The sequence below is a fragment of the Seriola lalandi genome, unplaced genomic scaffold (genome assembly GCF_002814215.2).
Source record: "Seriola lalandi dorsalis isolate HSWRI2012SDOR001 ecotype SW California unplaced genomic scaffold, Sedor1 jcf7180002054182, whole genome shotgun sequence".
NCBI lineage: Eukaryota > Metazoa > Chordata > Actinopteri > Carangiformes > Carangidae > Seriola > Seriola lalandi.
Window position 1 is genome coordinate 188,642 of NW_019524735.1, and position 16,614 is coordinate 205,255.

General features: G+C 40.4%; 1 protein-coding gene across 1 annotated transcript in view; it reads right to left on the reverse strand.

Moving 5' to 3' along the window:
• LOC111653282 (voltage-dependent R-type calcium channel subunit alpha-1E-like) overlaps positions 1 to 16,614 on the reverse strand; it is a 51,143-nt gene that overhangs the window by 7,071 nt on the left and 27,458 nt on the right. Inside the window, exons 16-38 of the mRNA XM_023403799.2 lie at positions 15,808 to 15,877; positions 15,276 to 15,393; positions 14,599 to 14,666; positions 13,857 to 13,924; positions 10,537 to 11,301; positions 9,176 to 9,423; positions 8,790 to 8,922; positions 8,539 to 8,668; positions 6,985 to 7,044; positions 6,744 to 6,850; positions 6,256 to 6,267; positions 5,358 to 5,454; positions 5,090 to 5,250; positions 4,662 to 4,799; positions 4,340 to 4,541; positions 4,057 to 4,221; positions 2,194 to 2,304; positions 1,995 to 2,075; positions 1,607 to 1,726; positions 1,426 to 1,491; positions 842 to 933; positions 518 to 692; positions 298 to 425 (exon numbers count right to left, since the gene is read on the reverse strand). Of these exons, the coding sequence (XP_023259567.2) occupies positions 298 to 425; positions 518 to 692; positions 842 to 933; positions 1,426 to 1,491; positions 1,607 to 1,726; positions 1,995 to 2,075; positions 2,194 to 2,304; positions 4,057 to 4,221; positions 4,340 to 4,541; positions 4,662 to 4,799; positions 5,090 to 5,250; positions 5,358 to 5,454; positions 6,256 to 6,267; positions 6,744 to 6,850; positions 6,985 to 7,044; positions 8,539 to 8,668; positions 8,790 to 8,922; positions 9,176 to 9,423; positions 10,537 to 11,301; positions 13,857 to 13,924; positions 14,599 to 14,666; positions 15,276 to 15,393; positions 15,808 to 15,877 (3,315 nt within the window). The remainder of the gene's footprint in view (positions 1 to 297; positions 426 to 517; positions 693 to 841; positions 934 to 1,425; positions 1,492 to 1,606; positions 1,727 to 1,994; positions 2,076 to 2,193; positions 2,305 to 4,056; positions 4,222 to 4,339; positions 4,542 to 4,661; positions 4,800 to 5,089; positions 5,251 to 5,357; positions 5,455 to 6,255; positions 6,268 to 6,743; positions 6,851 to 6,984; positions 7,045 to 8,538; positions 8,669 to 8,789; positions 8,923 to 9,175; positions 9,424 to 10,536; positions 11,302 to 13,856; positions 13,925 to 14,598; positions 14,667 to 15,275; positions 15,394 to 15,807; positions 15,878 to 16,614) is intronic.

Here is a 16,614-nt window from a genome sequence, read left to right on the forward strand (position 1 = left end):
CATATTCCAAAGTGTTGTTTGGCATTTAAAACATAGCATTTAAATATTTAATGACACTGTTTTTATTTTCTTTAACTTTAGCACAATGAAGTTTAGAATCTCCTTCGGACTTGAAAACCAACTTGTGCAAAGCATGTCTGTTCATTGTACTGAAACTTTAAGGTATTTAACATTTCACACCCTTTGGCTGCCATCTGCTGGATACAGATAGAACATGAATGTTGATCAGGTCTGCTTGTAACAAAATAAAACTTAATATGTAAAAGATGCAGCAGTAATAAGGCAATAAACTCTCACCAAGCCAAACGATCATACTCCCCCCAGATGCGGACGAACTCGTCCAGGTGATGAGGACCGAGGATTGAGGAGTCTCGTGTCAGGTACTCGAAGTTGTCCATAATCACAGCCACAAACAGATTCAGCATCTGAGGAGGAACATCAACAGATGATTTGGGGAGGAAAGCAGCGTGAAAGACAGCAGAGAGAGGTGTTGGTGCAGGAAGGTTTCGGCCCTGACCAGGAACGAGCTGAAGAAGATGAACGAGACGAAGTAGCAGTAAGCGAAGTCAGTCCCACAGCCTCCCTCGTGGTCTGGAGACATGGTCAGGGGGGAGATGGAAGGGTCTGGCTCACACTCCTGACCTGATAGACAGGAGAGCATGATCTCCTGCCAGGACTCTCCTGTCGCACTCCTGATGGTTTTAAACACAAACAAAAATCTAGATATCATCCAATTAATATCAACTTCGCAAAAAAAAAAAAAAAAAAGTATTAATTTAAATCAAACTGAACATTAACTTAAATTTTCATGAGGCTATGGACAAATTTTTGACAAACCCACCTGAACAGAAGCATCAATGCGCTGAAAAACGTCTTAAAATTGTTGTGCTGATTGATGTGACTCTCGTCGTTCAGCTTGATGTTTCCAAACACCTGCAGAAAACAGGCTGCTTCAGTAAAATAATCATTTTGTTTCTTTTATTAGCTGCTAATCATACCTGGGTCCACACATTAAAAGATGTGCGAAAACATTTCAAGAAAGCAAGATCCAACTGAAAAACATAAAAACCCAATAAAACAAAGCAGCTGATCCCAAAACAATACCAGTTACAACTATTGAGAATATCAATAAATGGTTAAAATTACCTCATGTAATATAGACACACAAGCTCACACAAATTACAACACAGTAGCTACTTTAAGAACACAACCATCCACTAAATTCATTTAACTGCTTCAGCTACATCTGCATTCGTTTCTTAAAAATTCTTGATTCTCTAAAACTGTTTGGTAACTTATTCGAGTCTTAAACAGGATCCCTGTACATAACTGTGTGTTTTAGAAGACTTGGCTAAAAAGAATAGCTAATTACAGCCAGCTGAGAGTCTGTTATCTGTGATATGATGGAGCTAAATGTCGTTATACCTGCATTCCAATTATGGCATATATGAAGAACAGCATCGCAATGAGAAGACAGACATAAGGAAGAGCCTGTGGCAGAAAAAAAAAAACAAAGACAGGTGGTTAAAACTGAACTGTCATCAAGGCAAGAATTTAAATTTGTTATATAGAAAAACAGAAGAAAATAGATAATAATATGTCTGACCTTAAACGACTGTACGAAGGTCCACAGCAGGATACGGATGGTGTAACCTTGTCTCAGCAGCTTGATCAACCTGGCTGTTCGGAAAAGCTTCAGGAAACTCATGTTGATGGTGTTCACCGACTGGGACAGACGCACAAAACGGTTGGGGAGGGGGTGATGCAAAAGAGCGGGAGAGAGTGGCAGACAGAAGGGTCAGAGAGAGGATGTAAAACACAGATGGCGAAATTCATCACAACATGACTTAAGTTTTGTCTGGAGGCAGGGATCGTAGCACTCGAGGAAACTTGGAACGAAAGAATGCTGCATTTAAAGCCGTATATTTAAGTCTTTTTTTCTTTTTTAGGGTCACAACATTGTGAAAAAGAATGTTGTCTTGGCAGTATCTTACCTGTAAATCCACAATTATCTCTGTGATGCTGCCAAGAACAGTGATGAAATCAAAAATATTCCAAGTATCTCGAAAGTAGTTCTGCGGGAAAGAAAAATTTGTTCATGATTTGACTCAACATAGACAAATTCAATAGTAGTTAATCGAGATAATAGTTTATCTGGAATCTAAATGACTCCTTTCTTGTAATAATACTCACAATAAAACCAAATGCCATAATCTTGAGTACGCACTCCATCGAGAAGAGGACAGTGAACGCTGAGTTCAGGTGTTTCAGGACTGTGTCGTACGCTGTCGGGGCTGAGTGGTACTGAAGAGAAAAACACAAAATTAATAACATCACTGATACAGATTGTTTTGGATTTAACTGTTACATTTGGCAAGACATGATAACTACCTCCACTCCCACTTTTAAAGACCACCACACAGGCTTTGCATTTTTTTTAATCCCATCAACAATAAATTTAGTGTATTGTACAACACTTCTGATCATTTTCCATAGAATACCTTGAATTAATCGATTTTCTTATCATGCAAAGCTGTCGGTTTCATTCATTTTGATATGAAAATATTCTTGCAGAGGCTCGAGATTAGTTGTCCATCACAGTGAATCATTGCCTTTATTTATATTTTTGTCAAAGTTCAGCTATTGTGGTGCAGCAGCATTGAGCAGTAACTCTTCTGAAAAAATAAAAAACAAACAAAAAAAAATTGTTTGCTGTCAAGTCTGGTGTCAATCAAACCGCGAGGACAAACTATAAATGAACATGAGCACTGTGAAAATTTTTGTCTTTGGCATTCATGTCTCGAGGCTCACACGTGGTCGTTACTTCCAGAACTCAAAAACTTGTCTGTTCTTAAAGGAAAGCTGCAGATTATTTGAACTTTAATAGCTTTCACCCTAATTTCCATTGGCTATAATAAAACTACTGACACGGTAAGTGCTGAGATCTGGAGCTGTCATTCTAGACACGATGTAAACAAGCTGACAATTTACCCAGATTACCTTAACCACCTTATTTGGAAGTCAAAGCTGAAGTGAACGCACCCAAAATGTTACTGACAGAAAAAACAATGATTGTGCACAACTATGGTAAGTGCAGCAGGTCTGCAACTGTGATGGAAGTTTACTACGCACATCTGGGAAATAATTTTACTGTTTGCCAAAAAAGTTAGACTAACATGGGAGTTTGCTCATAACCTGAACGATCATCTAACTGTGTTTGTATTTCTTTCCCTGTGAGACGACTTCTTAGCGATATTGCCATGTTCCCACATCATTGAAGGGGTGTAATTATACACACATCGCGTATAAGTGCAAGGCTGTTGAAAACCAGCTTCAATGTAAAAAGTAGCACCTGCTCATTGAGTCCAAGCCACAACATTTGTTCAAACGGACAACGTTTTGATCCCAGCTGTTGTGGTTAACCACCCAATCCAAGCGAGGTTAGAAACACCGCAACGCAATTAATAATTAAAGAGTGAATCTTAAAGAGTAGAGGTACAAGACACCAAACAGTACATCAAAATATAAAAAATAGAGTGATAAGCTAGGAAAAAGAGAAATCATAAAATGTTGTACAAAAAGTATCTTACAATGGATGAATAATCCAATAAAGTCACTCCAGGAAATCTGCACACATATGCATTGTGTTTCACTTTTAACATACACAAACATATGTGTGCAATGGTCGATGACGCAGGTCATTTTTAGGCATTTTGACTTCACAAAGATCCAACTGTTGTCTTTTTGAATAAATCTTGTCGCTTAGAGTTAGTGTGATATTATGTAACAGTAACAATGTCACTGTTACATAATAATAACATGGTTATCTGTTGATCAGAGCTCTGAAAATAAAACTGACTTTTTGGTAAGCCATAGTTCTCCTTGAATTACATCACAAGCGCAAAAAAAATAAAATGGCCAAACTGTTCACTGTCATGTCTTTAAGCCTTTTAAGTCACTGAAAGTAGTTAGTTTCAGTCTTATGCAAACATGTCAAACACAAGGTCTAACTGTACCTCTGCTGCAGAATGGATTATGCTTTGCCGAGTTCCTTACCTTCATCATGAGGACCACGGTGTTGAGGGCGATCATGACGAGCACCGTGTACTCGAAAGAGGGCGACGCCACAAAGTGCCACAGCCTGTACTGAAAGGTCTGTCTGTTCTGGGGCATGTAGCGGGTCATTGGCTTGGCGCTGATGGCAAAGTCGATGCAAGCCCTCTGATGGAGAGAAATTGAACAAATCAGACACACAGAGCTGCAGATGACCCTTGATTCTTACGTCAATACGAGCGAATGTATCCGTGCGTGTGTGTTAGTTTGAGTGTCTGCTCCACACCTCGTTCTTTTCCAGACTGCACTCCTGAATCATCTTGTCACCCTGCTCCTGGAAGGTGATGATGATCAGAGCCACGAAGATGTTGACAAAGAAGAACGGGAAGACCACAAAGTAAACCACATAGAAGACGGACATCTCCATTCGATTCCCCCGACTCGGCCCCATGTTCTCCTCTGTTACATCAGTCGAGTGCTGCAGGACCCTGCCAGCAGAAAGGACACTTGAAACCACTGTTAGGTGGAAAACTGGTTCTTTCCAGTGGTTCCTTCATCTGAAGACATTTCGGGATGAAAAAAAGTTTTTTATTATTTTGTACACTTACTGAGGCCAACCCTCTCCAGTTGAGACAGTGAAAAGTGTGAGGAGGGCCCAGCAGACATTGTCGTAGTGAAACTCATGTCTCCTCCACTCTCTCCTCTTCACCTCCTTTTTGTCTCTGCTGTAGTCAATGTAGTAGCCTCTGTAGGGAGCAGAGCAGCCCGGAGGCAATCATTTCACTTCATTCGCTGATTAAACCAGCAGTTTCAATGAAGAGGAATACAAGTCTTTTAAATCTTTTTACTTGTAAACATTACTCTGCCTTCGTACTGTCGACTGGTGAGTCTGCAGTCTTTGTATTGCCAGCTATTTGACTCGGGACTTCTGAGTAAAACCAGCCCATTGCTCTCTGTTGTTTGAAGTTCAAATGTCATGAAAGTTTAAATGTCATGAAAGTTACAGTCATTTTGCTGTTCAGATATATCCACTTACTGGCATTCCTTCTCTGAATTCATGGAGCTGTCAGTGCAATAGAAGAACTTCCCCTTGAAGAGCTGCACCGCAATGACAGCAAAGATGAACATGAAGAGCTGGTACACAATGAGGATGTTGAAGACGTTCTTCAGAGATGTGACCACACAGTCAAAAACAGCCTGTAGGGAAGAAGCACAAGAAGGATAGCAAAGCAAATCAAATCTGTCAGAGATCTGTGAAATGACACTGAACTACTGGAGAGTGTTTGCAGAAGTTTATATCATACCTTGAGTTTAGGGAGTCTCTTGATAGTTTTAAGAGGCCGCAGAACTCTCAAAACTCTGAGTGACTTTATTGTCTTGATGTCTCTGCCTTTGTTGTTCCTGTTAACATTGAAATACAGCAATGAGGAACATAGCGGTACATTTAAACTGATGCACAAAGACACATTTACAATGGTGAAAAGGATAAACAGTAAAATGTCCATACAAGTGCATATCAATAAAAATAAAAATAATAAAAATAAAAATATAAAAATATAAAATAAAAAACACAATGAAACATAGACCTGCAACTTGAGTGTGTTTGTACGGAGCCCAGCAGGTGTCAAGGGTCAAATCTTTGGTAATTCTTTTAAATTTGACTTAATTATATGTGCACACAAAACAGTTATAGATTACCTTGCATAGTCATGTCCTTGAATTATGAAAATTGTGATGATGATGTGATGAAATTGTGCCTTAAAATTCCCGCTCCCACTTGGGCTGAAAATGTGATGTTATTGTAGGTGAGCAGCTGTGTTTTAGTGTAGAGCCACCAAAAAAACGAATATATTCCATCAAGGTCACAACAATCAGTTATATTATTCATCGTATTTGTCCTTGTGTGAAGCCCAAGCTGGAACTCCGACACTTTTTTTCAGTTAATTACTGTGCAAAAATTTATAATTTGTGGGAACGAATGACCTCTTTTATGTATTTACCTCTATTTGTGTACACAAATTATCAAAGATTTTACCCCTGATATCTGTCAGGCTCTGCAGTTTGGTGAGATTTGAAAGACACAACAAAAAAAAAAAAACATTTTAAGTGAAAAAAAAAGGAAAATCAGACAGATGAAAATAAAAGAAATATATGAAAAGCGTATGTGAGACATTTTACATTTAGTGTGACTGAAATTTTTACCCCATCACATTCCTGGAAGCCCCAACAGTGACACAATCCACAGGAACAACAGAGAAAAAATTGAGGCATAAAGAGAGATAAGCTCAGAGGATCACAGCTATATTCACAACAGAGAAATTCACATACACTACAGTCCTCTACGGTACAACAAAGGGCACAAAAGGTCCAGTTAGTTGTCTGTAACACTCACGCTGGAAAAGACAACAGAAAAAAATATATACTTTAACATCAGTCATGACACACCCCACCCATGTGTTATAATCCCCAGTTACATAGGAATCCATCGTTTCCTGTACAGGAATTTGGATGCCTCCATATTTGCAGTTTTTGAGCTGCCCCCTTTGTCAATGAAGCAGACTGCATTCTCCCTTTTTTTGAAGCTGTGTTTGAGGGAAGGTTGTTTATAACAATACTGTATGCTCAGAAAATGATTTGCTGCAGTGACTCAGTCACTAGTCATCGGCAGGCAGCACTAGATAGTGACTCACGTTAGAGCAAAGGCAATCAGAGCTCCCACCACCACAATGAAGTCCAGCATGTTCCACATGTCCCGGAAATAAGAGCCGTCGTGCAGAATGAGACCTTGGTCTATCATCTGGAGGACAAACACACACCCACAGGGACAGGTAAAGTGAACACGTTAAATACACACCGGGACCAAAACCTTATGAGTAATTCTGGAGCAAAGTTAAGTTCTTTAAAAGCGTGAGTGAGTGATGTTTCCGTTACCTTAATGATCATTTCAAAGGTGAACACTCCAGTGAAGACATAATCAAAATAACGGAGGACCTGCGTAATTTACAAACATAAAGAAAAATGCACATTCAGTTTTTCATTGTGAACACACTTCACACCCAAAACCTGCTGTTTGTAGTGTGGGATTCAGGACACACTGATAGTAGTACAGCTCTCAAAGCATAGCCTACATAAAACTCAAAAAACACCTTAGCCCCATGCCGGCGGCAAAGACCTTGTTACCCTTCAGTTAGCAAGCTTCTCACTGCCACTAAATAAGACTTGTAGGATGAATCGGCGTGTTTCTAAGCAGTTTCAAAGTGTACCTCTAGGTAACCTTCATTACGGGACTGAATAGATTATATAAATATGCAAAGATGCTGAATGAATTCAGATTTTGTCTAACTCTGGGATCCTTGAATCAGGGCTCACAAATTTTTGCTTGATGCTGTTAGAGTCCTGCATTGGGTACTCAAGAGATTTAGTAATACAGGACTCGAAGGAGACATATTGGGAAAAGAATGGTCAAAATAAATAAAAAATGTTTAGACCTGGGTATGGTCCAAAAACACTGGATCCTACATTTCCCACAATGGTACTTGATAGCATCGTCTTTTAAACTCCACAACCCAGTTTGTAACGCAGGGTTTCTGTTTTATATATGAAATCTGCTAGGATACGTTACTGTGTGAGTCACTTGGAGTAAGTAGAAAAAAAGCCGTCCAAAGAATGGCAAATAAATAATGTAACTTTCTTTATCTTTGTCTCATATGTTTGGAAAATAAAGTGTAGATTTTACTAGTGTGCTTATTTAGTTACTCTTGACACTTTCGGTGATACGGAGTTGTGAAAAACAAACTGCACAGCTATTTCCCAGTCTAAACTGCTGATTCTCACCTTGTATGTGCGTGAAACCCAATGTGTCATGACACATTGTTGCTGACACAGTGTTATGTCAACTTGAGATCAAACCTTAAAGAGCATGCATTGAGCTAAAACCTCATCAGTGTTTTTTTACAATGAGTAAATTGGTGTTTTTTTTAAAGTCTGATTCAAATGTTTCTTTCCTTGAGGATAAATGTCTATAAAAGATCAAGTATACATCAAATTCAGTAGATGATATTAGCAGGTTGCTTGACCTCTGCTGCGCTGCAACAACAGTGAACGCATTGTTGTTGGTGTGGCCAATCAAATGTGTGTGAATGTCGGATCGTCATTTTCAAAAATATACTAAAGCTCTTACACTTCAGCCATTCACTGCATCCTTGCTCAGGTGTGCGTAGGTGATAAAATATGCAGGGTTTTAACTCTACTTTCAAGTTTTTTTGTTTTTTTTTTGCACAACTGCTTTTGATACTTTTTACATTTACAAATGAGTGTAACACTATGCATGTCTTCAAAGGAGACACTGTCCCTAAGTGTGCACTGTTCTCCCACTCCTCATCAGTTTTATTCAGTTACAATGCACCGCTGCATCTTTTATCCTATAATCTGATCATGAGCAAAACCACAAACACTTAAGAAGAAGAAGCTGCATTCGGATCTCACCTTGTTTCTGTCTGAGCTGGTGCACACGGGGTCCTCAGCAGCCAGTGCAATGCTGCTCGCCACGATCACAAGGAGGATGGTCATCTCAAAGTAGCGCAGAGTGACGACATAGTGGCAGATCCTTCTGATACTGTGGATCAGTGGAGGGGAGGATATTAATTGTTGCTTGATGAATGAGCACAAACAAAAAGGCACTAAAAAGAGCAAAAAGCACTCCAGTGTGTTTGAGAATCTGTGATTTGGTGGCTTACGGGTTGGACGCCTTGAAGATGAACATGCTGTCTGGAGCTACAGGTTTGGGAGGAATCGGAGGTTCCTCCTCCTCCGTGTCCTCGTCTCCCTCTCTCAGCTCGGACTGGTACGCCTCCAACTCTTTACTGTTCACTAAAAACCAAACAGAAGTGCAAAAGGGGAGGGGGAAAAAAGCAGTTTTAGCTGTACTGCTATGACTGCTATGACAGAGAATAATGTGAGTCACCAGCACAATGGATTCATCAAAAAAAGACAAGGGCAAGTGTGGCACTCGGGTGTCAAAAACACCTACACACTGGGATACAGAGCGATACTGACACTAAATCCCACTTGATGATCCGCAATAAAGGAGTGTGACTGCAGTGTGAAGTTATCACAGAGCTACCTGTCATGGGTGTGAGCTCCAGCAGCGGTTGTGCAGACATTTCGATGGCCACGCTTCCCTCCAGGTTGGACTTGTCACGTTTGATGGCGACCGGGCAGTTCTCGGCTTCCATGGCGCTCACAGTGTACTCTGTGGCCTCCAAAGCGGGCTCCACTGGGATATTTTGGTCTGTGTGCCCGCCTTCACCTTGCTCTGACCAGGTACCGTCAAGTAGCTGCTCACATTGCGGAGGATCAGGAATGTCGGCTCTGAAATGGGAAAGAACATATCACTGAACACTGAACTCATGTGTTATGACATGAACATTTTTCCTGTACAAAGTGCTGTAGAAAAGATCCACTACACTGTGTTGAACTGAACTGCCTTTTTTAGCGCCATCGTAAGATCAAAATTTCTGAATGCATGACCAAGACCAAGTACCTGCAAAACTAATTACATTCCCATCAGCCTCAGCTGTACTTTAGGTTTAGTGCTAATTAGCAAAATGCATAGGAGCAGACTGAAAGAGACACAAAACTGGTCTGTTTGGTTGTTTTGTGTCTCTTTGTGGTTGTTGTGCATCTGTTCATGGTGGTTTTGCGCCTCTTTATGGTTGTTTTGCGTCTCTCTGTAGTAATTTTGCATCTCATTGTGGCTGTGTCTAGCACGCCTGTAGACGCTTAGTCTTGTTTTTTTGTTTTAAAAGGATAGTTTCACACAGTCTGTTTTAAAACAATATTCACATGCCCATGTCTACATGTCAAGATTTTATCGGTTGCTGTAGTTGCTTCTCTTGTCCATACCGGTCCTCATTCTGTGCAAGTGCGCACAAGCTAATACAAGCCAAACAAACAGTCTGAGCTAGACCAAACAAAAGGGTATCTTTCAAATTCTTTCTTTTTAGTACAAAAATTCCTCCTTGTGCTACATTCACTTTATTAGGTACACCTGTACAATCTGTTGAAATTCAAGATGACAGCTTAGCTACAAATTACTAAATTTACAAAGTTTTTATGTTTTTGTTGAAATTGTCAGAAATGTGTAAATTCAATTATTACTATTATTAGTAATGTTATACAGTGGGAATGTGGATTTTGCCCCCTAAGGACATGTTTGGAAAGGATCTCTTCACAGCCAGTTTGGAGAGCATGTGTGGAGGACATGTGAGTATTGTTTGAGATGGAAGAAATGTGAACAAACAAAAATAGAGAGAGATTACAAGGTGTTAAGTGTCTCTCTCTCTCTCTCTCTCACACAGGGAAAATGTCCAGTATACATTTCAGATCAAATTGAGTTTTATTTGATACCTATACGATGATACAAATAGTCCATGAGTGTTACACCGTTTAAAGGCTCTTCACAGATAAATACACGAGCCTTACCTTCTACAGTCTTCTCCAACTTCTGCATATGGGTTGACGATACAGGTTCCAGAGTCATCTTGGACTGATCCTCCTTCTACCTCTCCTTTCTCCTCTCTTTCATCCTTCTCTTCCCTCTCATCCAGTATCTTCCTCTCCTGGCTCAGTGACCGTCTCACTATTGGCACCTCATGTGGTGCCTGGGCACAGTCCAGACTCTTGGCCTCAGTGCGAGCATCGCGGTGCCGGTGACGTCTGTGCCGGGCCCCTTCGTCCGGCCCCTGAGTAGGCCTGAACTTGCGGGCAATCCTGTGCCTGCCCCCACCTGTAGTCCGGTGGTTAGCTCCTCCTGTTTTATCCTCACTCAGGTTTACCAGAGGCTCGGCCGCCGGAGGCTCAGGGATGGGGATGGAGACGGACATCGGGGGCTCGGGGAGGGGCATCCCAACCGACATGGGAGACTCGGGCAGGTGAGCTGGACTGGCCTCTGGGGAAAGGGTGGAGGTGTGGTGGGCGATAGTGGGAGTTTCCATGGTGTCTTCCGTAGGGCTGCTAAACAGCTCCTCTCTGCTCGCCATCTGGCGACGTTTGCGTAGCTGGTTGGCTCTCTGCTCCCACACTGACATGTTGACTTTTCTCCTCCTCTCGCGGCGGTTGGTGAAGGCGTTGGAGCCATTGAGAGGCTGCTCGTCTGCGGCAGCTGTCGCACCCTCTGGGTCCTCTGGGAAGTTTGGACGACCTCGGTGGATCGCACGTTTCCTGTATAGGTAGGGTCTTCTTCTCCCACTAAGGAGCACAACATACTACACATCACTATGACGCAGCAACAGGCCCACAGCTCAGGAATTGTTGACAAGAAACATCAAGACTAGAGTTCATTTAGCATACCAGGTATATCAAAGAATATTCAAACAAATTAAATAAAAGCTGCAAGAAAAGGCCAAATCTTTTCTGTGAATTTATAATGTTACTTGCTTAGTAACACAAAAAAAATTCCCATGGAAAAATGAGCAAAATGCTTCAAGCTGAAAAGTACAAATACATCCAAAAACTCAAAAAATTAAAATACCTGAGAGGTAAGGACAGATTAAAAAGGAAAAGATAAAAACAAAACCCACAAGAACAAAAAAGGGAAGGTGCAGGATTAAAGTAGAAACATAGTGTAAAATCTAGAAAATAATCGGAATAATTGAGTAGGAAAACTCAAGAGACAAATCTGCGTGACAGGGATGCATACATTCATACTTACTGGTGTTCAGATTCTTTTGTTGTCCATGTAATCAATGAGTGATTATTTGAAAACAAGACATTAGTGTTTAACAACATACACTGAACATTTGTTGTGACACAGAACAAAATGTATAGAAAGGAGGCAAAATACAGATTTCAAATTGTCTGAAATCAGTACTTTATCTTGTAGAAATGAGATTTAAGGAGCACTCAATATCATGGCCATAAAATAATAGATATTTCTTGTTTGTTGTTACGCAGTGTCCTTGAACACAACATTTTGGTCAGTGTCACATAACAGGCATAAAACAAGACAACATGATGGGACCAGCAAAACACTGTAATGCACATTAATATCAGCATCTTGATAGCTGCAAGACATACAAGACTAACATTCAAATATGTAACAGACAAATGATACATTCAGTGTCACAACTAGAGAGTCAAAGTAGAGAGTAAACAGTCTACACAGTTACCTGTTTGACTGTACTGTAAACAGCATCTATGAGATGTTAGGGAGTTTGAATGACCCACTATCAGGGATTTTTCCAATCATTATATCACTGGTAACAACATCATAAGTTTTTGCTTTTTCCTCCCTGCAGGCGGCTAATGGATCGCTTTGATTATTGCATAAAAATCAACTTGCAGAGACTTAAAACGGCTTGAAACAGGAAATTCATCAGTCATCTGTCTTGTGGAAATGATTTTATCACTTGATTTTGCAGGTGAGAGCAGAAATTGCTTTAAAAAACACTTTCTTGTTGGTTTATTGAGGTGTTCATGAATAAACCTCAAATATCCAAAACTTGAGCAATTGGTGCAAAAAACATAATGTTTTTAACTTATGATCTGTTTAATTATTACATTATAATTATCATAGTAGTTATAGTTTGTCTTACAATTTAGATTTTCCAACTATTTAGCCTGTGACTGCACCAACAATATGGAGGTGACAGTAGGAAAACAGTGCTGGGAGAGCGAGGGGGTGTCACATGTGACAAATGTCCCAAGTGTGATATGCATTTTAACCACTGCTCCAAGGCCTTTTGTAAACAATCACTGTAGACAAGTTTAACAAAACCTTGTCAAACTTATAAGCTTTTAAAAGGAAAAATGTGATGAATTACAAGCAAGTTTCTGCAAGTTGTTTTTCATATAAATAAAGGGCCACCTGGGGAGCAGCAACAACACATTCACTGATCTCACTCAGTTTATAATTAAAGGTGCAAAACATGCAAACTAATGAGTACATTCCTTGAACAGGCCAGGTCAGTCACTCTGGGTAAGTAATATGTCATGTGGTACTTTTCCCCCACTCCAATAGCTCCAGTGGTGATGCTAATCAGACGAGTCATACTAAGTAGTATACAAAAATCTGACACACTCCAAAGTGTGCCTCCTCCCAGCAGAGTGACACACTGAGACTCCCCACTGTTCCCAATAACCTCTGAAAAACGCCTCCTGCCATCCTCCTCCTCCCGACTTACTGGATCATTAGACCTGCGGGAAGGCCACCAGGTCACTGAGAGGAGCAGGAAATTCATTAACAACCAATCACAGGCCAAGACAGTTACAGGAGGCGTCTCAGTAAAGCTGCTGAAGCAATCTGTAAGGGGTCATGCTTTTCAATCAAGCACATTCAATCCACATTCATTATTGTGTCATCAGTGCCTTACACATGCCTTTCTTTGTTTCTTCACATTCACCATGCAGCTGAAGGAACTGAGGAACATACTGTTTTAAACATTTGCCTGTTACACCAACAACTGGTTCTAAGAGAGTCCATAATCAATTGTTCTTATTGGCTAAGCTCTATATTGATTTCATAGAACATCTCTCCAATAACAGAAGTAGCTCCACCGCCAGTTTTCTCACAGCATCCACATCTTAAGTAAATCTTAGTTTAGATTACACTGGATGCATCTGCCACAAAAAAAAAAAAAAAAGAATCGTGACAATTTTTCAGTCCAATTCAAATTTTCCGTTTGGTCAAGAGGAGAGCTGATCTGACTCACACCTCCACACTTGAACATGAAGATTTACTTAAGGGCTGTGAACACTCTGAGTGTCTCATTTTAAAATGATGGTTCTGTAAACCAATAACTTACTCAGAGATCAAGCCATCCCTGCCTCTGGCATATCTCTGGTTGAAGAACTCCTCTTCCTCTTCTTCATCCTGAGAAAGACAAAAAGAATATATAATGTTAAAAGGAAATCCACTAATTTTACACATGAAGTTCAGTTTACTTGACATGAAGAGTACTGTAGGCTTCTGTGGATCTTTTTTTGAAGTCAAATAAAATGATGATGGTGACAATTTGAAGGATGTGAGCCTTTATCAGAAAGGTAGGGCCAATGAAAAATTCTATCAAGTTGCACTGTGGAATATGTAGTGTGGTAGTATGACTTGTGATAGGGGTTTAAGTCAGGATAATTCCTCTGCCTCTGCTTCAATTTTGACAGTTTTTAAAGAAAATCTGATTTTCACAAGCCCCACAACTTTGTGGAAGTGTAATACTAAATAACTGGAGTTCACATTTTAAAGAATACTAATAGGCACCCTGTGGAGTTTCTGAGTAGGACTATGGAGCAATGTTTTTACAACTGGGTCTTTGTCTTGATCGTCAGGTGGTGGCAAAGCACCAAGACCTTTTGTTAGACCTTAAGAGTACAAAAAGTGTGTTTTGGTGAGTAATACTGAATGTAGACAGAAACTTTGCCCATAAGAAAACTCCACATAGCGCCCTTCACTCCAGAACACACAACACACTTTAATGCCTACATACACTACAAGAAAATCAATTATTTTACCCGTAAACTCCCAAACAGAAAATAAAAAACGGTGCAAACCTTTGTCAGTTCCTGTGCATTTGCCAGATTATCCACAGCGATGGCCAAGAAGACATTCAGCAGCGTGTCTGTCATGAAGGCAGTTAAGAACACACACAAACCACACTGTAGGAACACATCTAGATTTTACCCCTGTATCTCTTACATGACAGCATATTGATATACTGTACATAGACATTGTGGAAATTTAGAGAAGAAATAGCCATTAAGAGGCTTACAGATGCAAGCAAAGTATTTACCAAGTTGCACTTATTACATCTGAGGGAATGCGGGACTCAGGGACGTGTCACATAAATGTTAGTATGCAGTACCATGATTAATTCTTCATGTATGTAGTGCTTTGTTTAATGTTTTGCACCTTAGTCCCAAACAAATGTCTATGCTGATGTTTTTGTCTTCTATCCAAAGCAATACAGATAAAGTTTAAACACAGCATTTGAGTAAGTGAATCACTTTTAGAAAAATGCAACACAAGAAGATTGAGACGAGTAAGACCTTATGTCATTCATTTCAGTGGAAGATCAATGATTATTTGACTAGGGTAAATTGCATTTTTATGTAAATAAACGTATGTTGCACTGTGTAATGTAGAGACAGATTTATACATGTATATTCTGTACAGGTGTAGATGCCATATCAGAGCTCTTTGACCACTTTTGAGGACTCAACAAGGATACAGTTTCCAAACAGTGTGAGCACAATGAAGTAGATGGATGACCACATGCCATACTGCACGCCTCCCTGTGAGCGAATCCCATTGTACATCACCTCGTTCCAGTCCTCGCCAGTCAGAATCTGTAGGAAAATGCACAGAATATTAAGCATAAATAATTACATTGCTCAAATTGGATCCAAAAGAACACTGGTTTAAAAATACACCAAACCAGAGAACTATTCCCCATCTACAAAGCAGTTAAAGATATGTTATTAAAAATGGCAGCAAGATAAGTAATTACTGTGTGTGCTGATCAAAACACTCTTTCACAGTGCAGTTGGTTTTGTAGCAGATCTGATTTGGATTCGTTCACGTTTCACTTGTCTGATATTCATGTGCGCATATGTGTGCATGGATGTGTGGGATGATAGCGGAGGCAGGGGGTGGAGAGCGAGTGAGCAGAGTTGTTTAATCTGCGCCTGGGGTGAGAAATATCCCAGGGTGCAATGTGTCATGGAGAGCAGGCAGAATGAGGGGATCTGTGGGAGCCAAACCTGAAACACTGTCATGATGGCAGCTGGAAACGTGTCAAAGTTTGTGGGAGTGTAATCTTCAAAGATGAACCTAGAGGGGAGGCAGATAGAAAGCGGGGTCAGATATGACCAAGGAAGAATAGGAGGAGGAAGGAGAGGAGGAGGAGGATGCAGAGCTATTTTCATCCGGACATCTCATTTCCTCTCCGTCTTATCAAAGGAGCCATTGAAGAAACTGCTGCTCAGTTTGCAGGGTGTAGATACCGTTTCAAAACTGTGGCATGATCAGTTGTAGGTTAAAATATAGTATGCAAATCAGCTGTACAAATCAGGAATATTACTCTCCTTGACCTCGGCTCAGCCTTTGATACAGTGGATCATGATGTCTTAATCAGCCATCTGCAGAACTATGTTGACATCGGTGACTCTGAATTGGCTGATCTCTTATCTGTTGAACAGGTCCTTCTCTACTTTGTGGGGTCCCTCAAGGGTCTATTTTGGGTCCACTATTAATTACCATATACATGCTACCCCTGAGGCAAATCTTGCATAGCCATGACATTGCTTTCCATTGCTAAGCGGTTGACACCCAATTATATATCCCAGTAAAGCCTGGTACCACGGATGCATCGTGTATTATGTCCTGCTTCGCTGAAATAAAAAATTGGATGTCCAAAAACTTCCTGCAGCTGACTGACTCCAAATCAGAGGTAATTATAATCACTCCCTGTGGCCCCAGCACTCACAGCATTAAAAATCTCTCTTCTAGTCTGGGTGACTTACCCAACAACGTTCAAAGAGAGGACCACGACCTAGGTGTTATTTTTG